The 27,286-nt window shown below is 39.2% G+C and overlaps 1 protein-coding gene across 3 annotated transcripts; it reads right to left on the bottom strand.

Moving 5' to 3' along the window:
* Nucleotides 1-4: 4 nt before the first annotated feature.
* On the bottom strand, nucleotides 5-23,360 carry LOC124541758 (serine protease snake-like). 3 transcript variants are annotated; one of them, XM_047119702.1, is made up of 11 exons: nucleotides 23,218-23,360; nucleotides 19,375-19,459; nucleotides 18,863-18,969; nucleotides 18,098-18,177; nucleotides 16,488-16,612; nucleotides 15,515-15,678; nucleotides 10,048-10,154; nucleotides 9,056-9,208; nucleotides 7,721-7,841; nucleotides 1,347-1,484; nucleotides 5-681 (listed from the first exon to the last, which is right to left on the bottom strand). In XM_047119702.1, the coding sequence occupies exons 1-11, from the start codon at nucleotides 23,284-23,286 to the stop codon at nucleotides 526-528; spliced, it is 1,305 nt and encodes a 434-aa protein (XP_046975658.1). In that variant the 5' UTR covers nucleotides 23,287-23,360; the 3' UTR covers nucleotides 5-525. The 3 variants fall into 3 exon arrangements, with proteins under 3 accessions (XP_046975658.1, XP_046975659.1, XP_046975661.1); XM_047119703.1 differs by having other exon boundaries at nucleotides 7-681; nucleotides 7,775-7,841; XM_047119705.1 differs by having other exon boundaries at nucleotides 529-681; nucleotides 1,347-1,480; nucleotides 7,775-7,841.
* Between the last annotated feature and the right edge of the window lie 3,926 nt (nucleotides 23,361-27,286).

The following is a 27,286-nucleotide window of genomic DNA, read 5'->3' on the forward strand; positions in this document are numbered from 1 at the left end:
TACCAAATATACTTCAAAATATCATATACCTAATACTGTACAACTGTGCCAGAATTGTATTCCACTAACCCGCATTGGAACAGCGTGGTGGATTATGTTCCGAACCTTCTTAAAAAAACGGGAGAAGAGGTCTTATCCTAGCAGAATTGTACAGGCTTTTGTTGTTGTTGGATATATAGTCTGTCGGATTACAGGGTATAGGGCTTTTGTAACAATTCTCGATTATATGGGTCCTCAGGCAGTACTCTATAATCCGACAAATCGGATATGTTCATCGGATAAACGGGAATCCACTGAAATTAATTTAAAAATGATATAATAATATTTGCACGACATGTATTTTTTATTTCAAAAATTTGAAGTAATATTTCGATGATAATTCGAGCCGGTCTGCGTTGAATTCCGTTGAATGGAAACAGCTATGGAAGTTCCCAGAGGAGACCTTCACTCCAGGTGACGCCGAATTGGCATCGTGAATTACCATTGGGCTCAATACTGATACGATTATTATACACTTAAGAATATTCAGTTCCAGACTATAGATTCGATCCAGCTTAGATAGGGCGCGATTCGCGTATAGATTCCAGGGTGACCGGTCTTGCCGTGACTCACGATAGCAGTCACCAAGTACATGCATCGCACATCTGGATGACTTATCTGAGCCGGACCCCCGCTGTCGCCCTGCAGAGTGCAATTGAGATCGCGTTAGAGATCTACGTTAAGTCTAAGAAACCTTACATCTTAACATTACAAGTTACCATTTTTAAACTGTTGCACTTGGTGGTAGGGCTTCGTACTGTCTGGGTAGGTTCCCACCAGATATTCTACCGCCAATTAGCAGTACTCAGTATGGTTGTGTTCCGGTTTGAAGGCTATCCAGTAACTGCAGGCACTAGGGACATAACATCTCAGTTCCCAAGGATGGTGGCGCATTGGCGATGTAAGGGATGGTTAATATTTCATACAGCTGCATTGTCTATAGGAATTGGTGACCACTTACCAGCCGGTGGCCCATTTACTCCGCTCACCTCTCATAAAACAAAACTTGGTGATGTATATAAGATAATCCGTTTCCTGTTTCGTAATGTAGAATCTACCAGGAATAGCAGGCAATTGGCATCAGTGCACGTGAATGACATCAAACACTTGTTCTGATCATGGTCTCATGAACGGCAATCCTTCATCTCGATATGAAGGCATGTCAGGCCAGCGAGTCAGAGTTACCATGGGGGTCAGTGTATCATCACGAGACAACACCCTAGTTACCAAGACGGCTGGCACATCGGTTAGTACACCAGCTGCCCCTCGTCTAACTCTCCGCCGCAGCACGGATGCTGTGCTCTCACCTTGCTGGAGTCCCTGCCGCCGACCCTGTCTCCGTAGCATATCTGCGTGTTGCCGTCGTACCCGCGAGGCATGAGCCGCACCTGCTTCGGTCTGTATAGCGCTTCGCATTCCTCGTCCGGGAACTTATCAAGTGCTATCTGGAAAAACATCCAAATTAAATATTCGGAAATATAAAATGAATTGAAATTTCACTCACACCAAATGAAAATCGTAATAATAACAAAAATAATGTTATTTAGATTCGACGACGACCGTGGTCGAGTAGTGTGTACACCGGTTTTCATGGGTACGTTACTCTGAGGTCCTGGGTTCGATGATTCCCGGCCGAGTCGATGTAGAAAAAGTTAATTAGTTTTCTATGTTGTCTTGGGTCTGGGTGTTTGTGGTATCTTCTGATTTTCCATAACGTAAGTGCTTTAGCTACTAATATTGGGATCTGAGTGATGTATGTGATGTTGTCCAATATTTATTTATTTATTCAGGCATACTTCAACGTGATGATGAGATGAGAGGTAAGGTCAAGAGATGACCGAACTTCCAAGATTAGTCACAAATAATTTCTATTTTGAATAATAAGATGAGCTAAGGTAATCATAAAGCCTCATTTCCCTGAAGTGGAGAATGTTAAGAACATATTCCACCACGCTACTCGGTTGAATTTACACGTGGCAGAATTTCGTTTTAATTACACACATACGGGTTTCCTCACGATGATCAACCCACCGAGGACATAGGCCTTTTTGCCTAACACACGACAACCAAACACCTAAAACGCGAGAGACAGCTAAGCATGGCCGTAGGCAGGCGGGGGTTTTGGGGGTTCAAACCCCCCCCGAAATTTTTTCACTAACCGCTAATCAAAAAAATATTTTGCGCTAATTAAACAAACAAAACGTAAGTATTTATTGATTCCTTCAGAAAATTAAGCCATTTTGTCTAGATACGACAATAAATCTAAACAAAATGAATCATTTTACGCAAAGACTAGAAGCAATAAATATCATACCCTTATTCACATTTTATTAAGATACTAATTTTTTTAAAAATTAGTATCTTACATTACATTTTGAAAAGTGTAAGACAGATTGTAAAATTTCTGATACATGTACTGTAGATATGTGCAGGGTTATTGGTAATTCGACGTATATATCCGTTAGGAGGTGGTAGGGGTGACTATTTGCAATAATTTTAACCCCCATATACATAATCCAAAAGAGAACCATTTTTGAGTTATCACGTTTTTGAGCTTTTTTCAATTTATTTAAAAAAAGTATCAATTAAAATCTATTTTTTTCTTTTGTTTTATAAAAACGATTAAACACTGGATATTCGTCAATATTTAAACAGTAATTATCGGTCCAAATTTAAAAATGGGAGACGGAAAACGAAATTTATTCAATATTTTTCCTCAAAAATGCCTTAAAAACTAAAATAAACAATTATAATAAATCTTGGCCTGGAGATTATTTTAAAAACATAACCGTTTTCTTAGCTTTCCAAAAATTTATTAAAAAGAAGGAAATTATTTCAAAACAATCGAAATAAAATGATCAGAAAGGACGCTGGTGGAAATTCGTAGTCGAACATGAACGAATTCGTACTAATGGTCGCTCTTTAAAATTCCCTCATTTTTAGTTAATTTAACTAAAAATAACAACCAATGAAAACTTACTTAATACAAATTTAAAACAAAATTTAGGAACAGAAACAGTTCAATAGCTAAGTTATAAATAAGACATTTTGTAATGTAGCTTAAATAAAGTATTAATAATCGAATCCGAGAAACTCTCTATAAAAGAGCACAACACACACAGCATGTTCTACAATGTATAATGCAGAATTCTATCCTTACTATTCTCACGAAGAAGGAAGGAAAGGAAATTTATTTTTTATAAATTTGAGCTTAACGCGTATTCAGGAGTCGCGTCTTATTTGGAAAATAACTCTGAACCATTAGAAGCTACACTTGATCAAGATGGGGTTGCTAAATATCATAATGGCATGTTCATTGGAGTGAAAAAGTGTACAAAAATATCCTCATGTGAAATCCTCCTCAATAGTCCAAATAGTCACCCCTTATCACCTCCTAACGGTTATACGTCAAATTACCAATAACTATATTTTATTGAGAATATTCATACTATATTATTAAAAAACGGATAGTCGGCGTTCTTTATCGAATAGTCGCCGACTACGAAAGCAGCCGAACTCCTGGAAGACTACTTTGGTGCATCCTATCCCTAAAAAGAGCAACCGCCCAGACCCGTCCAATTATAGGCCAATAGCCATCATCTCCTTGTTTCGATTCCATCGGGGTCGTTCAGCCAGTGATCTTCTAGATTACCTTAGTCATAGATGGGCGGAAGCAGTTGAGAGCAAGTGGAAGGCATTGGTCGCCAGTCTGGACATAGCGAAGGCCTTCGATAGCGTATGGCACAAAGCGCTTCTTTCGAAGCTCCCTTCATACGGGCTTACCGGGAAATTATGCAATTGGAACACCAGCTTTTTGGCAGATCGGAACATTAAAGTCGTTATATGGAGCATGCTCTGATTTAAAATTCGTTAATGCCTGTGTTGCACAAGGCTGCGTTCTATCACCCACTCTGTTTCTTCTGCATATCACTGACTTGTTGCAAATCTGTAACATTCACTGCTATGCAGATGACAGTACTGTAGACACCTTATACACCGGCAGGGCTAATATTTCTCGGGAAAACTTCGGAGAAAACCGGAACAAACTCGTGTCTGAAATGAAGTCTTCAATAAACAAAGTCTCTAACTGGGGCCGGCTAAACTTAGGCCATATATAATTGTTATTTTGCTATTAAAATATCTGATGGCGGGGAAATACTCTCCCTTAGTAGTCCCTTAGGCTCACTTAGTAATTTCGGACACCCTGGCTAAAATTAGTCCACTTCAATCCCATAAAGAGGCAAGTTTGCGCGTTAGCTGCTAAAAAATTACCATTTCTCGTACCTCCACGATTTCAGAAGATTGCAATAGCCGCCATAGCTAGTATTGTAATACTTGACGTGGATATTTCGAGCCTCGTTCAGTTCCGCGGTCAATTGGAACGCATAGCCAAATTGGCATCAAAAAAGCTCGGTGTGCTCGGCAAGCCAGGACAGTATTTCACGCCGGCCCATCGCCTAAAACTATACAAGGCGCAAATTGAACCCCACATGGAATATTGCTCACAACTCTGGGCGGGTGCTCCCCAATACCAGCTTCTTCCATTTGTCCGTATCCAACGCAGAGCGGCTCGAATTATTGACGACCAAGCCCTTTTCGACCTGCTTGATTCTTTAGCTTTGCGTAGAGATGTTAGATCACTCTGAATCTTCTAGTTTCGAATCAATCAAAAATCAAAATCAAAATAAACTTTATTCAAGTAGGCTTTTATAAGCACTTTTGAATCGTCATTTTACAATTAAGTGAAGCTACCACCGGTTCGGAAAGTAGATTCTACCGAGAAGAACCGGCAAGAAACTCAGTAGTTACTCTTTTTTAACATTTAAAAAATACAACGTCATGTTAATTAAATACAATTATTTCAATTAATGTATCCTGCTTGGAAGTCAACAGGTATTAACTCCACGCTTTTTTATCATCTACAAAATCTTGTATCGAATAGTATGCTTTTTCTACCAATGTATTTTTAACAAACGATTTGAATTTACTAAACGGCAAAGTTAAAAATTTCTGCGGAATTTTATTATAGAAACGGATACCTTGCCCCAAGAAGGATCCATTGACTTTGCGGAGTCGGAAACTTGGCGTTATAAGTTTATCCTTACTTCTAGTGCATATACAATGATTATCACTGATTTTATCAAAGTGATCAATGTTACTGTGAATATACATGATATTGTTGTAAATATATTGCGACGCAACAGTAAGTATTCCTACTCTGTTAAAAACATCCCGAAGAGAGTCTCTAGCTCCAAGATTATATAAGATAAGATTATATAATATTTCACGGAAAATGTTCGGACGCATTGTTTGGATTAATCCCGGCTGCGAAATTTCACCTTCGGACAACTCGTCAAAATTCTAAGTTTCACCCGCACCACCTTAATGTTCGAAAAACCACAACATCATTTTTAAGACATTTCCACCTTGCACAACCTCTCTGTTGTACCAGCATTCGCCGACGCTTTTTCCGAACCGATACGACTTCGGAACCTTAAAAAAATAGCGTACTCCTTCCTTAAAGGCCGGTAACGCACCTGCAAGCCCCACAGATGTCCATGGGCGATGGTAATCACTTTCCATCAGGTGAGCCTCATGCTCGTTTGCCCCCTATAACATAAAATAAGCCATCGGCTGTCTTTTAAATAAATGTGTATAAATTATGTCTAATTTTAATATATCTACTTATGTATATTTAAAAAAAAAACCTGTTGTTTTTTTTCCTAGAGCACGAACCCCCCCCGAAATGAAATCCTGGCTACGGCCCTGCAGCTAAGTATCATTAAATTGGTGGTACCGTTTATGCACCGGCTGCACATACATTCGTTTTGAGTTATTTTTAAGAAGAAGAGGGCGTGTGATTGGTGTCGCCGTTAAAATAGGTTTAAAAACTTTGCATCCCAATAGTTAATAATCTGTACATATAATCAATACATATAATAAAATTGGAGTGTCTATTTGTAATATTAAAATAGCCCTATTTTAACTCAGTGCATATGTATACACGGTACATATAACAATATAACATTTTTTACAATTCTTGTCGGTTTGTCTATCTGTCTGTTTGTCCCGGCTAATCTCTTGAACGGCTGGACCGATTTTGACGGGACTTTCACTGGCAGATAACTTATATAATAGGGAGTAACTTAGGCTACCACTTTTTTTTTTTTAATTCAAACGCGTACAATGTCGCGGGCACAGCTAGTCTATAAATATAATTAACAGCCCGTAAATTTTTACTAAATATATAAGTAAATGAGCGACCCGACTTAATATACATCGTTTTATTATGACTAAATTACATAAACTCATCATATATTGTACCCTAAGTGTATTCTGATGTACAACCTACATTACTGTATTTTTTTTTATTGTATAGGTTGGCGGACAAGCATATGGACCACCTGATGGTAAGTGGTCACCATCACCCATAGACAGGGACGCTGTAAGAAATATTAACTATTCCTTACATCGTCAATGCGCCACCAACCTTGGGAACTAAGATGTTATGTCCCTTGTGCCTGTAGTTACACTGGCTCACTCACCCTGCAAACCGGAACACAACAATACTGAGTACTGTTATTATACCTATCCAGACGGGCTTGCACAAAGCCCTACCACCAAGTAATTTCATCCAAGTTCGTTCAGTGGTTTTTTCGTGAACAAAAAACATACATACATCTTCATAAACTTTTGCAATTATAATATTAGTATATATCAAAATCAAAATATACTTTGTTCAAGTAGGCTTTTACAAACACTTCCTACCACCTACCACCGGTTCGAAAGTAGATTCTACCGAGAAGAACCGGCAAGAAACTCAGTAGTTTCTTTTTCAACATGTAATTATCGTTAATTACAATTGTATATGTATGTAATATATCTTGCCTGGAAGTAAACAAGTAATAATTCCACCTTTTTTTATCGTCTGTATATTCTTGTATTGAATATTGTGCCTTTTTTAGAAATATATGTTTTACATTATTTATTTAAATTATACAATTATTTAAATTTATGAAACGGCAAAGTTAAAAATAACTGCAGAATTTCATTATAGAAACAGATACCTTGCCCCAAGAATATATTATGACGTATATACAGGGTTATTGGTAATTCGACGTATATCCGTTAGGAGGTGATAAGGGTGGCATTTAGGCTTAATTTTGTATTAATTAAGTCAGTTAAGTAACTCAGTAATCTTTTATTCATTGGATATTATTTTTAGTTACTTTTGTGGAAAATTTTAAGAGCGACCTCTAGTACGAATTTGTTCATATTCGAATACGAATATTCCACCAACGTACTTTCTGGTCATTTTATTTCAGTTGTTTTGAAATAAATTCCTAATTTTATACATTTTTGGAAAGCCTAGAAAACAGGCATGTTTTTAAAATAATTTTTGACAAATTTTGAAAAATGATATAAAACGTGATGACTCAAAAATTAATTTTTGCACTATGCATATGGGGGTTAAAATTATTGCAAATATTAATCTCTATCACCTCCTCAAGGATATACGTCGAATAACCAATAACCCTATATATTCATAGAAATTCTGCCACATGTGTATTCCACCAATTCGCTTTTGAACAGTGTGGTGTAATACGTTCCGATCCTTCTCCTCAACGGGAAAGGAGGCCTTAACCCAGCAAGCTTAAAATGTCTGCTTTATAACTCTTGCCTTTTGCAGTAAACCATTTCCTGTAATAGACTTGCCATATCCCGTAACAGTCACCTTTTCATCGCTGATTGGAGTGCCGTAGTGTAAACATGCTGGCACCCTGTATCGGTTCAGGATCATCCTAGAAGCAGCATCAGGAATTATATTGCTGTTTGAAGTCATTATAGTACGACACAACTCAGATGTAGCATCGGCAAATTAAATTCACAAAACCAACAGAAACAGCTCCCTATCGCGCCGTTCGACGCTATTCGTCGCTGTAGATTCTCGCGTCAGTTCGACCCGAGACAGAGAGTGCATGTAAATCGACGCGTCAAATTGACGAATATATTAGGTCATGCGATGTTACAAGTTATTACGTTTGTGTAAAGATCATATTCGCATAAGAAATAAATGTTGATAATCTGGGATGGCGTACTCAATTCGGATGTGATCGGTTTTACGAATTTTGCCGATGCGACATCTAAATATCTAAGGAAAGAAACATCTATATATAAAGGGATGTATTTGCATCTTTTTCTTAATGCTATAGGCTTTACAAGCATTTGGGCCACCTGATGGTAAGTGGTCACAATCGCCCATTGATACTGGCGCTGTTAAAAATATTATTCGTTCCATACATCGCCAAAGCGCCACCAACCTTGGGAACTAATATGGTTTGTCCCTTGTGCCTGTTACCCTGGCTCACTCACCCTTCAAACCGGATAACAACAATTCTGATTACTGTTAGGCGGTTGAGTGTCTGATGAGTGGTTGTAATTTCCTCACAATGCTTTCGTTTACCGCCGAATACAATATGAATTATAAATACAAATTAAGCATATGAATATCCAGCGGTGCTTGCCTGGTCTGAACCTGCAGTCATTGTTTAGATTGCACGCGCTCTAACCACTGGGCCGACTCGGCTCATTGGCAGAACACTGATAGATGATATGACTCTCTTGATATTATATGATGCTTAATTAAAATATTATTATTAAACACTTGTGTTTCCCTTATGACGCTTACTTAATAAATAAATATTGGACAATACCACATACATTACTCTGATCCCAACGTAAGTAGCCGAAGCACTTGTTTAAAATAGTAAAGACAGAAGTAACGACGGCACCACCAACACCCAGACCAAAGTAACGCAGAAAACTAATGAACTATTTCTACATCTTTTCGACCGGGAATTGAACCCGGGACCTTGGGGTTGCGTACCCATGAATACTGGTGTACACACTACTTGTCGACGGAAGTCGTCGAAGTTATTGTTTATGATATTTTTCTAAGAACTATTTTTCTAGTGGCAATTAGCCTGATACAAGTAAACCTACCGCTACCACTTACTTCCGGTCCGTCTTCAGGAGTGCAATGTCATCATACTTAAGCGGCGCCTTGTAGCGCGGGTGCTTATGTATCTCGGCCACGCGGTACAGCTCGTCCCGCAGGACGCTCTGCGTAATGCTTGGGAAGCCGACGCGGACCTTCGTCACGTTGCCGCTGGAGAGTCAACACGTAGACGTCATCGGAACACCGGTTACTTACAACAACAACAACAACAACAGCTTGTAAAGTCCCACTGTTGGGCTAAAGGCCTCCTCTCCCTTTGAGGAGAAGGTTTGGGACATATTCGACCACGCAGGTCCAATGCGGGTTGGTGGAATGCACATTTGGCAGAATTTCTATGAAATTTGTCACATGCAGGTTTCCTCGCGATGTTTTCCTTCACCGTTGAGCACGAGATGAATTATAAAGACAAATTAAGCACATAAAACAGCGGTACTTGCCTGGGTTTGAACCTGCAATCATCGGTTAAGATGCACGCGTTCTAACCACTGGGCCATCTCGGCCGATTACTTGACGAACTTATTATTGCTACTCTGTTAAAGTAGATGAGCACGTTCGCAAATGGTCTAATTGGCGGTGAGTGGTCACCACCGGCCACAGACTACACAATGCGACACAAACCCAGCGAAATACGATGTCATATTGGACATAGTCTAGTCGTCGCTCGCGGCTACGCTCGTGTTTGAGGGAGTTGGTTGTCACGTGTCAGGCAAGAAAGTAGCCTGTGTCCTTCCTTGTATTTCAAGTTTACTTCACACCAAATTTCATCAAATTCGGTTCAGCGGTTTGGTCGCGAAAGGGCGACAAACAGATAGTCAGAGTTACTTTTACATTTATAATATTAGTATAGCTAACTAGATCGACTGGCAAGTGGCTACCAGACGGGAAATGGTCACTGCCACCTCGCATTTCATATGGTGGTCATCTCTGGGCGGCAACAGTTTTCCGTCAGGTAACCTGCCATCCTAATAACAACAATCGAAGTGACGTACCCGTTGCGGCTGTAAGTGCAGTGCGCGGCGGTCAGTACGAATCTATCGCTGACGATGAAGCCGCTGCATTGCCATTCTCTGTCCGGCGAATCGTAACCAAGCAGCGCCTGCAAATGTGGTATCTGTTATGAATGAAATCAACATACGCCATACCAAATTATCAATATTTATTTCTTATGCGAATATGATCTTTACTTGGTGGTATGGTTGTAGGGCTTTGTGCAAGCCCGTCTGTAGGTACCACCCACTCATCAGTTATTCTACCATCAAATAACCGTACTCAGTATTGTTGTGTTCCAATTTGAAGGGTGAGTGAGCCAGTGTAACTACAGGCACAAGGGACATAACATCTTAGTTCCCAAGGTTGGTGGCGCATTGACGATGTAAGGAATAGTTAATATTTCTTACAGTGTCATTGTCTATAGGTGATGGTGACCACTTACCATCAGGTGGCCCATATGCTCGTCCGCCAACCTATAACATAAAAAGAAAACGTAATAACTTATGGGTGAATTTCAACAGGTCCAATAAAATCTTCATTTCCGTGGATTTTTTATTCTGCAACTTTAGAACAAGAAAAAATAGTGTTTATTCAAGTTTTTGATAATATATGTATTCTTGCTTAATATCTAGCAGATAGCTTAAAAAACTAACTAGATATACAAGATGAAAAATCTCGTGCCACGGCGATGAAACATGGCTGCACGGCAATGAAACATGTGTCCACGGCAATGAAAGAACTGTGCCACGGGAATGATAGAATCAATCCACGGTAATGAAAAAATCCAACAACACATGATATTTTTATATGTATTTAATACTTACCTGGGATGGACACATCCATGTCTCTGAGAGGGAAAGGCATACACATACACATGCACTCTTTTTACCCTCTTCTCAATAATCTTCTTGCATAGGAGTAAAATTAAAGAAAATTTTTATAGAATCAAAGCAACACAATCATTTATTTTAAGTTCTTTCGCACAAAAATTAACAGAACAGAAATTAACAAATAAAAATAAACTTTTCTAAAGTATGCAATATGTATTGCTAACAATATATACTTAAGACAACATAATTTTACAATTCGCGATTAAACAATTATTTATTATGATTTAATCAAGTCTGGACAAATCGTAGGGCCTACCTAATCACAGCCTTATTATCAACATAATATTTTTTACCTTTTCTCTATTAAATATTATATTACAGACTTACAGTATTGGATTCAACAAGATTACACATTTGTCTACGGTTCGTTTTCAGATATGATAGATATGTGTAGTGTAGCAAGAAAGATAAACCATACAAAAGGGTGTGAACTTGGTATGTTCATCGTTTTCCAATAAAGAAATCTTATTATAGAATACAATCAGCCTTTCTAATTAACACTTACATGTAATTAACACTAACAGTATAGCACTGTTAACAGGAATATCAGCCTTTCAAATTCACTCGTTTCATTATTATTATCTATACTTCAATATTAACTTAGATCACAAAGATATATTTTTGCACATCACAAATCAAAATAGTCTATTCATCTTCTTTTTTTAAATACTCCTCTCGTAAAACAGGGTCGCTTCTTAATTTTTCACGTCGCTTTTGTTCGGCCAATCTTCTTCTTTCCTTTCTCTCCTCTTCCGATAGTTTCGGTTTAGGCATCTTGGTTTTCTAAAAATAAGCAACCCATTATTATGTTTATAATGAGACTCTAATATATGTGTGTATGACTGTAAGTTTGTGCGTGTGTGTGTGAGTCTTTGTGCGTGTGTGAGTGTGTGCGCGATTGTGTGTGCGTATGTTTGAGTGTCTATTGTGTCCAAATGTATATAATTTCGTAAGGTTAACGTGGAGATATATTTTTGTAGTTGAATGTACACTCCAGATTGTTTTTTTCCTTAACCATACCGTGGCGATGAAAACATAAGTCACGGAAATGAAACAACTGCTCATGGCAATGAAACTAAATTGTTTTAAAAGGCATGGCAATGAAATTTCGTTTCATCACCGTGTCTTTTTTTCATTGCCATAGCAAATTTTGGCCACGGAAACCATGGCAATGAGAGCACGGCGATGAAAATCAAGGCAAAAACATCAAGTAGCCAAAAATCTATTAATTATTCAGAGTAATTAACACGTCACAAATAAACATAAGACATATGGCATTCTATCGAATGCCTAATCAAGAGGACAAACTTATTCAAATAGAAGTTAGGTCTATCCACGGCGATGATAGAAAAAATGTCCAGTAATATAAAATCGAATACTTACCTTTATGGCGCGAAAACGTAGGCACGTATGCACTTGCTTCCACGTGGAGCACCGAGCGAAACTATCATGCAACGTTTAGCGCACAGGGGTGGTGGACGCAAGTCCTTAGATAAAACAATATTCTTAAATATATTTAGGACACGGTGATGAAAGGTAGTTCTAGGACAAACGTATTTTTATTACACATTCTTTGTATTGTTTAAATACATGAATAAATGTATTACGTAACAATACTTTAACTGTTCACGTATCAATTAAAACTTGGTTTTAATATAAATAACCAATAGAATCTTATCAATGACGTATAATACACATCGAGGTAATGTGTGGACAAACACGGCAATGAAAGATTTCGAGGTGTAACTTTTTTTTGGACCTTATATTAATCCTATTAACTTCATATTTAGTGCTACACATAGGTTACTATTTCACCTAACCAGAAAAAAATGTTAGAACATTATAACCATGTTTTATAGTACCGATTTCATTGATGCCACGTAATTTTTGTGGCTGGGAAATTCACCCTTATTGACACGTCGATTTACATGCACTTGCTTTCTCGGGTTGAACTGACGCGAGAATTTATTATAGTGGTAGTGCCACACTGCATACCACTCGGTTGCAGTCGAATGGGCCGGCACGCACGCGGAAGTACTTCTCTCTCGATTAAAATCGGCGTGAAGTGGTAGCTATGCTACCGCATTTCGTCCGGTAAGTATCCCGCCCGGTGACGCTGTAGAGGCCACTCTGGCCAACAGTAACAGACAATTCGAAAAAAAAAACAAAACCGGTAAGTGAGAGTTCCGGAGGCCCGATCCCTTGTCCCCCGAAACCACGGTTGCGCAAAATTTGGTGACACTACCCAGGAGGGTACCATCAGCGACTGCGGTGGAGAATCCCACTCGCTGTGGACTTCTGCAACATAAGGGGACTCAACTCCAACTTGAATGCCGTTCACTTTCACCTTGAGACGGTGAACCTGGCCTTGCTCTTTCTTACCGAGACCCAGATATCTTCTCCTGCCGATACGTCTCATCTCTCTTTCCCCGGGTACCAATTGGAGCATACTTTTGTGCCACGAGCTGGGGAGTGTGTTTACATCAGAGATGATATCTGCTGTCGAGGCCTCGGCAGCCTTGAAGGGACCTATCAATTGTCTGGTTGCGCGTAGACTGCGACGACCATCCGCGAATCTACGCGTGCCTTTATAGGTCCCATAGCAGTAATGCCGAAACCAACCGACTGTCTGAGCACGTCCAATTAGCTACAGATTCCGTGCTGCAGCAGATTCCATCCGCAGAGAACATTATTCTGGGCGATTTCAATGCCCCTTATACAGAATGGCTTGTCGGACCACTGTCTCGTCCGGAATACAATGCCGGTTACACGGTACTCACGACCTCGTTTCGCGGGCTGCAGTCGCGTGAGGCACTACCAGTCAGCAGATTGGGATGGGATGCAGTCCTTCTTTGCATCTAACCCATGGGAGCAGGTTTGTTTCTCTATGCATGATCCGAGCGTTGTTGCTGTCTCTGTCGCCGATGTGGTGCTTCAGGGTATGGAACTTTTCATACCACATTCTGCGCTGTCCATTGGTGGCAAGTCCCAGTCCTGGTTTGGTCGTTTCTTCTTCGTCGTCGCTTCGTGTCGAAAATGGGAACGCTACCAGGACTAGGCTAACGCATTGACATCTCGTGATGCAAACACTAGCACAACACGTGCGTTCTGGTCTCTCGCCAAGGCTGTCCTAGGGAATTTCTGTCAGCCTTCCTTTCCATCCTTGCACAGGGACGGTGAGTTTTGGCCCATTACGCGAAGGAGAAGGCCGATTTTTTAGGGCTTCTCTTCGCGTCGAACTCGACTCTAGATGACCGAGGAAAGTCACCACCATCAATCCCGTGGTGTGATACGATGATGCCGGAGGTAAAATTTCGGCAAAGTGCAGTTCGAAAAGCACTGCTTTCTTTGGACATTCACAAGTCAAGTGGACCCGATGGCATACCTCCAATCGTGCTACGAACATGTGCTCCCGAGTTGGCACCGGTCTTAACGCGTCTTTTCCGGCAATCCTACGCATTAGGCGTCGTCCCAAACTCCTGGAAGACTGCTTTGGTGCATTCGATCCCTAAAAAAGGCAACCGCTCAGACCTGTCCAATTATAGGCCTATAGCCATCACCTCCTTTATAAACTGCCAGCTTTTGCGTTGTTATTTAGAAGAGAACTAGCTGATTAGCGACCGCCAGTACGGTTTCCATGGGGTTCGTATCTCCACGATTTGAGAACTTCCCGATAGCCGCTAGCTGTAGTATCGGAATACTTGGCGTTTATATTTCGAGCCTAGTTCAGTTCCGTGGTCAATTGGAAGGCAAGGCCAAATTGGCGTCAAAAAAGCTCGGAGTGCTCAGCAAGGCGAGACAGTATCTCACGTCGGCCCATCGCCTAAAACTATACAAGGTGCAAATTCGGCCTTACATGTAGTACTGCTCTCACCTCTAGGCGGGTGCTCCCCAGTACCAGCCCCTTCCATTTGACCGTATCCAACGTAGATCGTCTCGAGTTATCGACGATCAAGCCCTTTCCGATTTCCTTGATCCTTTGACTTAGCGTAGAAATGTTCTGCATTTTCTACCGAATTTTTCACGGGGAATGTTCCGAGGAGTTGTTCGTATTTATCCCGGCTGCTTTCGTCCAGCAGAAGACGGCAAAAGGCTGAATATCCCGGCTGCTTAATTTCACCTTCGGATATCTCGTAAAAATTCGAAGTTTCACCCTCACCACCTTGATGTCCGAAAATCCACAACAGCGCGATTTCTTAGACATTTTCTGCCTCGCACAACCACTTTGTGGAACCAGCTTTCGCCGGCGGTTTTTCCGAACCGATACGACATGGGAACGTTCAAGAAAAGAGCGTACTCCTTCCTCAATAGCCGATAACGCACCTGCAAGCCCCCTGATGGTGTTGCAGATGTCCATGGGCGGTAATAGTAACTTTCCATCAGGTGAGCCTCCTGCTCGTTTCCACCTATCACATAAAAAAAATCTATAGCGACAAATGGCGCGATTGGGACCTGTTCCTATTGGTTGTAAATCGGCAGTAATCGGTTTTATTGAATTTACCGATGATACATCTTACTTGAGTCGTGCTATACTAATATGAAAAAGTACAATGGGGTAGTCCAAAAAAATCCTTACCATATGAGGAAACTCTCCATAATGCGCATCAGTACCAGGAATGATCTTAGTATCTGATTTCCAATTGCAGTGGTTCATCCGCGCCATCTTTACTTCCTCCAACTTCACCGACATGGTTACCACTTGGCACGGATACACCAACAGATCCTGGTAGTGCAGACATTCTACGAAATATCAAGATCATTATAGTTGAATAACCTTAGTTGAATTTTATTAGTGAACTATTTTCCGCCCGCACGCGAGAGCTGAGAATAGCGTTAATAATCGCGTTCTCAGCGGCATATTTTTTTTTATTTTTTACCTTTCCAGCTAACTTTCATAATAGCAGTACGGGGTAAAGAAACTAAAACTTAATGTGAAGTGTTGGAATTTTATCTCTTAAGTCCGGTGCATGGTCAACAAGATCCCGTATTAAATTAGATACGCTATAGCGTTCTTAGGCCTCCCCCAAAGATCGCCACGACGCCCGGTCTTGTGCAGCCCGCAACCAGCGTCTTCCCGCGACCTTCACCAGGTCGTCAGACCACCTCGTGGGGGGCCTACCCATGCTGCGTCTTCCGGTCCGTGGTCGCCACTCGAGAACTAGTCGGCTCCATCGGCCGTCAGTTCTTCGTTGTGACGATCTTTAGGGGAAGCCTATGTCCAGCAGGGGACGTCTCACGGCTGAAATGAATGAATAGCGTTCTTCTGTCAACAGGCAACTGCAGAAAAATCTATGTTCTATATATGACCTCGCTCCGCATTTAACGTTTTAATATATAAAAACACTTATATAAATAAATAAATATTGGATAACATCACATACATTACTCTGATCTCAATGTAAGTAGCTTAATCACTTGTGTTATGGAAAATCAGAAGTAACGATACCACAAACACCCAGACCCAAGACAACGTGGAAACTAAAGAATTTTCTAGATTTACTCGGCCGGATATCGGACCCTACACCTCGGAACCGGGAACTCACACTTACTCTGGAATGATATGTTGCCGGGAGCGCTCATTGAGTAGTTCGTCAATGGCTCGCACTGATCTGTTGGTGTACCAACGTTTCCCGGAATCTCAATACTAACATTTGTAGAGGTCGTCATATTTTCTCTACAACATTAAAAACGAGTTATATAAGCCTGAGAGGCGCAAATAAAACGTTCTATATCTGAAGAGCTGAAATGGCAAAGTGGTTACAACGCGTGCATCTTAACCAATAATTGCGAGTAATAACCCAGGCGAGCACGGCTATATATGTGCTCAATTTGTGTTTATAATTCATCTCGTGCTCCGCGGTGAAAGAAAACATCGTAAGGAAACATGCATGTGTCTAATTTCATCGAAATTCCGCCAAATGTGCATTATATCAACGCGCATTGGAACAGCGTTGTTGAATATATTCCAAACCCTCTCCTTAATGGGAGAGGAGGTCTTAGCCCAGCAGTGGGAAATTTACAGGCTGTTACTTTACTTTACTTTTTTTTTATTTCCTAAACTGTTTATTAAAGAAACAGAAGTAAATAAATTACATTAATCCTATCAACTAATTAAGCTAGTGTCAACTGCTCAAAGTGTGGAGTCATAAGTGAAGTTTCTGATTCACCAGTAGTCTCGATGTTGCAACTCGTACGATTCCCACATTATGTATTTAGAAGAATTATTGATTTCACGGCGATCGCTTTTGTGGTCTAGGTGTGGCATTCCCTAGAAAGTCAAGTTAAGTTCTACGAGAAATTTTGAATGTGGAATCTCAATGGGAAATATATTACGAAGAGTATAGATCGATACTGTAGTCTAGTGCTATTATAAAAAACGGGTAAATAAGAGGCGAAATGGAAGACAACGTGTTCAAATAAAAAATAATTAAATATTAGAGAACATTACATACACTCTGATCCCAATGTAAGTAGCTAAATCACCTGTGTTCAGGAAAATCAGAAGTAACGACGGCATCACAAACACCCATACTCTTTTTTTAACTGGAAAAACGCAATACGCGCTTCCCTCGCGTGATGGATCATAGGGGGGGACTATCCTGTTTCCTGGACGCCGAGTGCACTCAGGTCCACCGGGTTTACCCACTAAAAAACCAGCGGTACCCTCTCCATCTTTCGGCGGACGCCACTGTATCGCTTATGCATGCTACCGTGAAACAAACACCCAGACCCAAGACAACATTGAACTAATTATCTTTTTCTACATCGACTCGGCCAGGAATTGGACCTGGGACATTGGAATAGAGTACCCATGAAAACCGGTGCAAACACTACTCGAACATGGAGGTTGTCAAACACCATTGGTCTTCAATAACAGGCCACAGGTTCAATTCCGGATGTGAATCCTGTCATGTGTTCAATCTGTGGTACTGTTTCATCTTCTCAATATGTAGTAAGGTTTGTGTAAACCGAGATAGGAACAACCCACTCATTGCGTTTCGGTTTAAAGGGTAAGTGAGCCAGTGTAAATACAGGCACAAGGGACCAACTTTGTTACTGGTTGTTGTTGTCTTGTTCTGTTGATGGTTACCATTTACCATCCAGGTGGTCCATTTGCTCGTGTACCAACATTAAACCTTAAAAACAAAATGATTCTTACTCTTTGTGAGGCCTGAGATGTCTCGCGTCTAAAATGGGCATGTAGTCCTCTACACAGCAGACCTTGAGTTTATCACAAAACTGGAATTAAATTATAAAAAGTTGTTTTATATAAGACTTTGAAAGTTCTCTTGATGATTGGGCGCTGTGCAACCTCACCTGAGTAGGTACCCTGGTCGTGGGCACTAGGAATTATTAACCCTGGGCATGATAATCCCCATACTCGGGAAGCAAGATGTTAAGACTCTTACACCTCAGAAGACAACCATGCTTAGTGTTGCTGCTTGGCGGTAGAATACATGATGGTAGTCAAACCAAATCAAAATAAACTTTATACAAGCACTTTTGAATCGTCATTTTACAATTAAGTGAAGCTAAGTGAAGCTAAGTGAACCACTACAGTAGATTCTACCGAGAAGAACCGGCAAGAAACTCAGTAGATACTCTTTTTTAACATTTAAAAATATAAAGTCATGTTAGTAAAATACAATTATTTAAATTAATATATCCTACGTGGAAGTCAATGGGTATTAGCTCCATTCTTTTTTATCATTTATAAAATCTTGTATTGAATAATATGCTTTCTCTACCAATGTATATTTTACTAACGATTTGAATTTACTAAACGGCAAAGTTAAAAATGTCTGCGTAATTTTATTATATAATTATTTTATTATACTCAGGTGGGTTTGCACAAAGCCTGACCACCAAGCACGATAAGGAACTTCATTCCAAAATATCTCTCCAATTATGTAACTTTGCCTACCACTGGCTTCTTCCCCTTCTTTATTTCGTTGAAAGCAAACGGACACTTGAATATGTCCATACAAGTCCCCTGTTTTCCATCCCTTCCGAAGCACAACCCTGTTGGTCCTACAAATTGTAAAAACATAATGTAACAACTAGCAGATGTTCCAACGCTGGTAAACGGTAAGATACATATGTGGCAGACTTTCATTCGATCCTGACAGGTTTCCTTACGATGGTTTCCGTCACAACCGAGCACTAGATTGATTATAACCACACGAAATATAATTGTAATTACTCGGGTTCGATTTCATCTTTTGAAACACACGTGTTCTGACTTTTGAGTTTGCACGGCTCTCGTTTATAATAATGTTGAATACAACACTATGCAGGAAAATATCGTCAGAGAACCTGCATTACCTATCCATCAAACAACATGTTCGCAGCATTTGTTCCAGCTTCAAACCCTAAATAAGGAGAGGAAAACTCAGCATACTGGCCGGTGATTAAATTAACTAAATATATACTCACGATAAAGGATCCACAGGATAAATGCCAGAATTATCATTATCACAGTTACACAGAGAAAATTAAACTTGTGTCTCAACAAAAAATTCTGAAAAGATGATGAATGTTTTAATATTTCGGAGATACTGTTTTCCCCGTCGTTGAAATTCGGCAGTACCTATTCAGTATTCAATCAAAAATTCGAGGAAAGCAAGGAGGCTTTGACGCGTAACATCTTTCCACTTTCCTGCAATCTGTGGGCGTGGTTTCGTGTAATGGGGTGGAAGTGTTCACTTGGTTCGGAGTACAAATCCGTATGGGTAGGTACCACCCAATCATCAGATAATCTACCGCCAAACAGCTCTCAGTATTGTTGTCTTACAGTCTGAAGGGCCCTTAACATTTTAGTTCCCAAGGTTGGTGGCGCGTTTTCGATTCAAGGAATGGTTAGTATTTTATTACAACGCTATTGTCGATTAGCGGTGGTGACCACTTACAGCAGGTGTCCCATATGCCACGCCGTTTCCAAACCTAGTCCATAAAAAACTACGTTACATACGTTTTGAATAACGCATTGTACACATTGAAATTACTCGATTCTACAGATTAAATAAAGAAATTAATTAAAGACATTTTTTTATGACATAGGTGGCAAACGAGCAGGAGGCTCACCTGATGGAAAGTGACTACCACCGCCCTTGGACATCTGCAACACCAGGGGGCTTGCAGGTGCGTTGCTGACCTTTAAGAAAGGAGAACGCTCTTTTCTTGAAGGTTCCCATGTCGTATCGGTTCGGAAAAACCGCCGGCAAAAGCTAGTTCGACGAAGTGGTTGTGCGAGGCAGAAAATGTCTAAGAAATCGCGCTGTTGTGGATTTTTTCAGACATCAAGGTGGTGCGGGTGAAACTTAGAATTTTGACGAGATGTCCGAAGGTGAAATTCAGCAGCCGGGATTAATCCGAACAATTCCTCGGAACATTTCCCGTGAAAAAATCAGTAAAAGATGCAGAGTGATCCAACGTCTCTACGCAAAGCCAAATGATCAAGGAGATCGGAAAGGGCTTGATCGTCGAAAATTGGAGCCGCTCTACGTTGGACATTATATTAATTAAAAGAAAACCTATCAAATAGGCCACGTGTTGGTAGGTAGTCACCATTGGTTAATTATTGGAAAGTTTTTGACCCCATCTATAAAGCTGGTGCCAATCCCTGACCTCACAAAATTTAATGTTTTTGTTAGGCATCTCTTCCCGTTTTTGCCAAAAGGAAATATATTTACAACCTGTTAGAGACGGAGTAGCCTAGTGGTAAGAACGTGTGCATCGTAACTGATGATTGCGGGTTCAAACCCAGGCAAGCACCATTCATATTCATGAGCTTAATTTATATTTATAATTCAACCCGTAATCGGCGGTGTGGGAAAACATCGTCAGGAAACCTGCACGTGTCAGATTTCGTAGAAATTCTGCCACATATATATTCCACCAAAACGAATTGGAACAGCGTGGAATATGTTCCAAACCTTCTCCTCAAAGGGAGATGATGCTTTACCCAGCAGTGAGAAATTTAATAAGGCTGTTGTTTTTGTTGTTTAATATGATGGTAAGTGGTCACTCCCGTCCACATACAACAACAAACAACAACAACAGCCTGTAAATTCCCACTGCTGGGCTAAAGGCCTCCTCTCCCTTTGAGGAGAAGGTTTGGAACATTTTCCACCACGCTGTTCCAATGCGGGTTGAATACACATGTGGCAGAATTTCTATGAAATTTGTCACATGCAGGTTTCCTCACGATGTTTTCCTTCACCGCAGAGCACGAGATGAATTATAAAGACAAATTAAACACATGAAACAGAGGTGCTTGCCTGGGTTTGAACTCGCAATCATCGGTTAAGAGGCACGCGTTCTAACCAATGGGCCATCTCGACTCGAGATGGTCCACATACATTGACGCTGTAATTTTAACCGTTCTTTAAATAACACCAATACGCCATCAAGCCAATAAAGTTTACGTGCTATGTCCCTTGTGTCAAGCCGTTACGTTACATAGGGTCTGTGTGAACTTAGCAAATCATTGTCCAGCTGATCACAATTAAATGTGACTTATGTTAACATGCAGAAGAGTTCTATAGTTTCTGATAGTTTTAAGAAACAGTTCTGGCGTTTTTACCTTAAAAAAAATTAGTCGACGAAATGATCTGCTAACTTCCCGTAGCAGATCATTTCCCAGCAGATCAAAAATAAATACTGAGTTCTATAGTTCCTGATACTTTTTAGAAATAGCACCGGTGTTTTTACGGGGAAAATCGTGAAAGATAAAAAAAAGTTGTAGGAACATAAAAAGCCTAAAAAATACCGTTTTAAAAGTTTTAAAACATTTTTAAAAGCAGGAACTCTTTTGTCTCTGATATATAATAATGATAAATATCAATTGAAACTCGTAATTAAGTCAAAACAAATATTTTACTGTCAGCAGATCATGGTAGAGCTATTAACTTAACGGAAAAATTAAATTCAATGGTTAAAAATTATAATTATCAACACTAAAGGCTAGAACTCCCTCCATTATCACAAACGCACAGACTGCTGTGAGATCTGAAACAAAAAACTCGTATCGAGTCAAAAAATTGCGTTTCAGAATCAGCAAATCATGGTAGAGCTGTTGAAAAGCCAATTTTTTGTTATATCAATGCAATCTATATTCTGATCCTGCCTGATGGCCTGATGAAATGATCTGCTACGGGAAGTTAGCAGATCATTTCGTCGACTAATTTTTTTTAAAGTAAAAACGCCAGAATTATTTCTTAAAACTATCAGAAACTATAGAACTCTTCTGCATGCTAACATAACTCACATTTAATTGTGATCTGCTGGACAATGATCGTACCTACCCAGAGGGACAACAAAGCACTACCCCCGAATAAGCTTGCCAGTTTTCGATCTGTATCAATAACAACAACAACAACAACAACAACAACAACAACAACAGCCTGTAAATTCCCACTGCTGGGCTAAAGGCCTCCTCTCCCTTTGACGAGAACGTTTGGAACATATTCCACCACGCTGTTCCAATGCGGGTTGGTGGAATACACACGTGGCAGAATTTCTATGAAATTTGTCACATGCAGGTTTCCTAACGATGTTTTCCTTCACCGTTGAGCACGAGATGAATTATAAAGACAAATTTAGCACCGGAATCAGCGGTGCTTGCCTGGGTTTGAACGCGCAATCATCGGTTACATGCACGCGTTCTAACCACTGGGCCATCTTCGATCTGTATATCGTAATCAAATAACTATATTCAGCTTAGAAGCATTACACTTTCTTATTGATGTTCAAAGTATGGCCACCTACCATCACTACCATCGGTACGGAAAAAGAAACTCCCTGATCTGAGAAGAAAGATAATCAGCGAGTCTTCTTTCTCTGTCAAATTCATTAAATAATAAAATTGGAATGTCTATTTGTAGTAATAAAATTGCCCTTTTTTACTCAATGCAAATGTATGTACACACGGTACATATACCAAGATAGCATTTATAACAATGTTTGTCATTCTGTCTGTCTGTTTGTTCCGGCTAACATCTGGAACGGCTTGATCGATTTTGACGGGACTCTCACGGGCAGATGACTGATATAGTAAGGATTAACTTAGGCTACATTATTTTTTTTTACTTTTATATTCAAACGCGAACAATGTCGCGGGCATAGCTAGTGTAATATATGAATGGAAGTAGCCCAATGTATGTCCAAATTGTTTGATTCTCGTGACGATGCAAGATTATCTAAATGACCCAGTTTGTAACCCAATATGCCGACCATCCCATATAAGGTTGAGGAATCCTTAAAAGTCTGATAACTCACCTCTGCGCCCTCCCTTATTGAAGCATTACCTTCCATCAGAATCTCTTGGTATGGTGTCGTAGATGTCATAAAAATGGTATGAAATAAGCAGGTTTAAAATGGTTTGATAGAAAATACAACACAATTGACTTGATGTATTTCGACGTCTGGTCAAACATTTATTATATACAAATAAGTATTTATTTCCTACTTGAAATAATCATAATTATTACACTTGATCATGATAACAGTTGGGAACGACGTTATTTAATTTATAACAATTTCATTGCATTATATACCTTTTTTTTATTTTATGGTATAGCTTGGCGGACGAGCATATGGGCCACCTGATGGTAAGTGGTCACCATCGCCCATAGACAATGACGCTGTAAGAAATATTAACTAAGTATTCCTTACATCGTCAATGTGCCACTAACCTTGGGAACTAAAATGTTATGTCCCTTGTGCCTGTAGTTACACTGGCTCACTCACCCTTCAGACCGGAACACAACAATACTGAGTATTGTTATTTGGCGGTAGAATAACTGATGAGTGGGTGGTACCTACCCAGACGGGCTTGCACTACCACCAAGTAATTTCAAAGATCTAAGCATACATAAGGACAGACAGCGATAAGCGCCTTTGTTTTTTATTTTAGGTCGATTTCTTGGTCATATATAGCTGTTCCTTATATCAAACCGAAATTAAGTTATTGATGCCTAGAAATATTTTCAGATCGGAGTATAATCATGTTTCCGATTCTTGCTTTAACTAGAAATAGGGTAGAAATAAATCTACACGCTTCAAATAGCAATGAATGTAAAGTAAAGTAACAGCCCGGAAATTTCCCAATGCTTGGCTAAGGCCATCTCCCAGTAAGGAGAGGGTTTGGAACATTTTCAACCACGCTGTTCCAATGCCGGTTGGTGGTATGCACGTGTGACAGAATTTCGATGAAATTAGACACATGCAGGTTTTCTCATGATGTTTTCCTTCATCGCCGGGCTTATGCTTACTATATGCTATATGCTTGATTATATATATACACATATATATGCTTGATTTTGACGACCTCCATGGCCGAGTGGTGTGTACACCGGTCATGGGTACGCTACTCTGAGGTCCCGGGTTCGATTCCCGGCCGAGTCGATGTAGATTACCATTAGTTTTCTATGTTGTCTTGGGTCCGGATGTTTGTGGTACAGTCGTTACTTCTAATTTCCATAACACTAGTGCTTCAGCTACTTACATTGGGATCAGAGTAATGTATGTGATGTTGTCTCATATTTATTTATTTATATATATATGTTGCCTGGGTTTGAACCCGAAATCATTGGTTAATATGCTGTTCTAACCACTGGGCCATCTCAGCTCTTCAAGTTTGTCCTGTGTCTTGTTCCCTCTGAATGCAAAATCAGTCTTTAAACCAAGTATGCACCAGCCCTTGGGGAAATTGGTATTACGCCATTTAACAGGTTTTTAAAATGATGTAAATAAATACATTTTACTTAGTATTGGCATTGCGCCCGTCCGAAACCGGGGCGGATCGCTAGTTATGGGATAATTTGAAGTGGGTGATATCTTATGGATAAGATATAACCCACTTAATAAGTAATATAATTACATCTATTATTAAATTGGAATTTAACAATAGATATTATTATATTACTCACTCTTTCATATATGTGACACAGACATTCTTCTTAAAATTATATAAAAATTATCCCATGACAGAATATGTCTATCTTTTATGGTTGACTCACAATAACACGTCACTGCCAATAGCTTAGTAGTTCGAAGCTTTCTGATTATATTTTTCTATTCCTACTACTATAACACTCTCAATCATCCCAAATTAAAAAGTTATATTGTATATTTAACAGTATTAATATAAAAGAATCATAGAAATCGGTATAGAGACACCAAAGTTATACATAAAATCCGCTAATAATAAAGCTATCGCACGTGAGTAGCAAATCTATACTACTATATAAATCTCTAGAATCTGTCTGTACACTTATTATTGTCGTAATACGTCATAAGTGTGTAATCTTTATATGATTAAATGATCACACACATCACATTTTTACCATTTTTGAAATTTTATCTGTCTGTATGTTCTGCTCTAGCAGTCTTAACTCGAGAACAGCTGCACCGATCTTTATAAAAATTGGTATACAGGAAAAACATGTGCTTGCGCAAATCATAGGATATCTATATATACAAAAGTGGATGTGTTTGTATATGTGTCATCGATGAACTCAGAAACTATTGACCGATCATTATGAAAATTGGTATGTATATCTATTGTTTTATGGAGAAAGTGATTATGCTATCCCCATTGATGTTACTCGCCACCAGGTGGCGCTGCGATATAAAGATTTCTACACCGTTCAAACGATTGTCATGAAAATAATAAACGTACAAGTATTTTTTCATGGAGAAAGTGATTATTTTATCAGTATCATTAAAAATAACCAACGGATGGCCCTTATGTGAATCACGATGCACTTTTATACCGATCAACCGATAACTATAAAATTGAAATAATAAATAGAAAACTATTCAAAAAGCATAACAAATAACTTAATTTCCGTCATATGTCAATAAGCATAAAACAATCACGACAATAATAATTGTAATTTTAAAATAAAATAATTATAAATTACATATACGGGAAGAAGTTATTAGCTGTTTTGATTATAAGAAAGTAAACAATAGTCATAATTGGTAAGGATACTCATAACTCCAATAATAATAAATCTTTAGTATAAAATGTAAACGTAAGACAAACAGCCAAAAAGCAACTACAAAAGAAACAAAAGATCGGAACATCAACAATATATGCGCAGCGTCATCCAAAAGAGCTACGGAAACAATACACCAACAAGAAATACGTTTAGAAACACATAGAATCCGAATTTCTACTTCGAGAGCTGCCAAAATAGTTAGTCAACGTCATGATCAAGTTCCAGATCTTCGAACAAGCATCTTCATCAAAAGATACTGTAAAACCTGACGAGCGAGCAAAATGACTGGATGATCAACGATTAAAATAAACTAAGACAAGATCTAGAACCAATCTCAATAAATCTGCCTTCAATTACGATATAGGTTATGATAACAAGATGCATCCCGATGTGATCATTGGTTCAATGAATATAGTATGCCCATATTGTCACGTTATGATGTTGAAAATAAACTGCTGGTATGTGCTACTCCACTGGCAAAATGTATTTACCACAACTGGTTGAACCACCAGAACCTATTCTTACTTACGTTACGGGAACTATTAAGGAGTCTAAATATTTCCTATAGTACATTAGAAATTACAATTCATGCTTTCAAAAGACATCGTTTGGAGCAACAAATATTGTACAATACAATAATTTCGCGTCTACGTTTAAATTATTATATGTATCATATAATTGTTTCACTTCTTCCAGCATCTTGATCAAATCACCAGTTTTTGGATATTTATTTCATGAACAACGTAGAAAAAATTGATCTTCGATGCATGTTCAGTACCACAACAAATCGAAAAATCATTGCTAAATTTATATGAAAATAATTGTTTAGTTAAAGATTTTAAAACTGCTCTAGAAGGTTAAACAACAAATGATTCAAAGTCATTATCAATGCAGATAGAACGCTATTGAATGCAGAGCATGAAACGCGTTTTTATGCTCCCATAGATCCTGAAGTGACAGCTGTAATTGTCGGTACAGAAATTATAAAACGAGGTATTGTTATCACTAAGCGACACTAAAACAATCAAGGTGTCGCTGAAACACATTAATCATATGACAATTATTACGATTATCCAATTATCTTTATGCTAGCAGAAGATGGATATAATCTCGGACTGTGTCAAAATAATCTCACGACAGGCTCTGTGACATCGAAGAGTTAGTTGTATGGATTTTAATGCGTATTGTATAATGATTAGAGATAATCAATCTAACCATATTCTGAAGTGTCGTCAACTGTTTTAACAATTCACTGTTGACATGTACGCTATAGTCGAGAACGAACAAATAAACTACATTCGATACAACCAATCGAAACTTCGAGCCAAAAAGTACATTTA

Source organism: Vanessa cardui, chromosome 28 (genome assembly GCF_905220365.1).
Source record: "Vanessa cardui chromosome 28, ilVanCard2.1, whole genome shotgun sequence".
NCBI lineage: Eukaryota > Metazoa > Arthropoda > Insecta > Lepidoptera > Nymphalidae > Vanessa > Vanessa cardui.

Bases quoted from the DNA above. Each gene is read 5' to 3' on its own strand.
- LOC124541758 (XM_047119702.1), bottom strand. From the start codon at position 23,286: ATGACATCTACGACACCATACCAAGAGATTCTGATGGAAGGTAATGCT. The intron at 16,613-18,097 runs GTAAGAATCATT...TTAATGTTGTAG, and splicing joins CATCTCAGGCCTCACAAAGA to AGAAAATATGACGACCTCTA. The intron at 10,155-15,514 runs GTAAGGATTTTT...CCACATTTGCAG, and splicing joins ATGGAGAGTTTCCTCATATG to GCGCTGCTTGGTTACGATTC.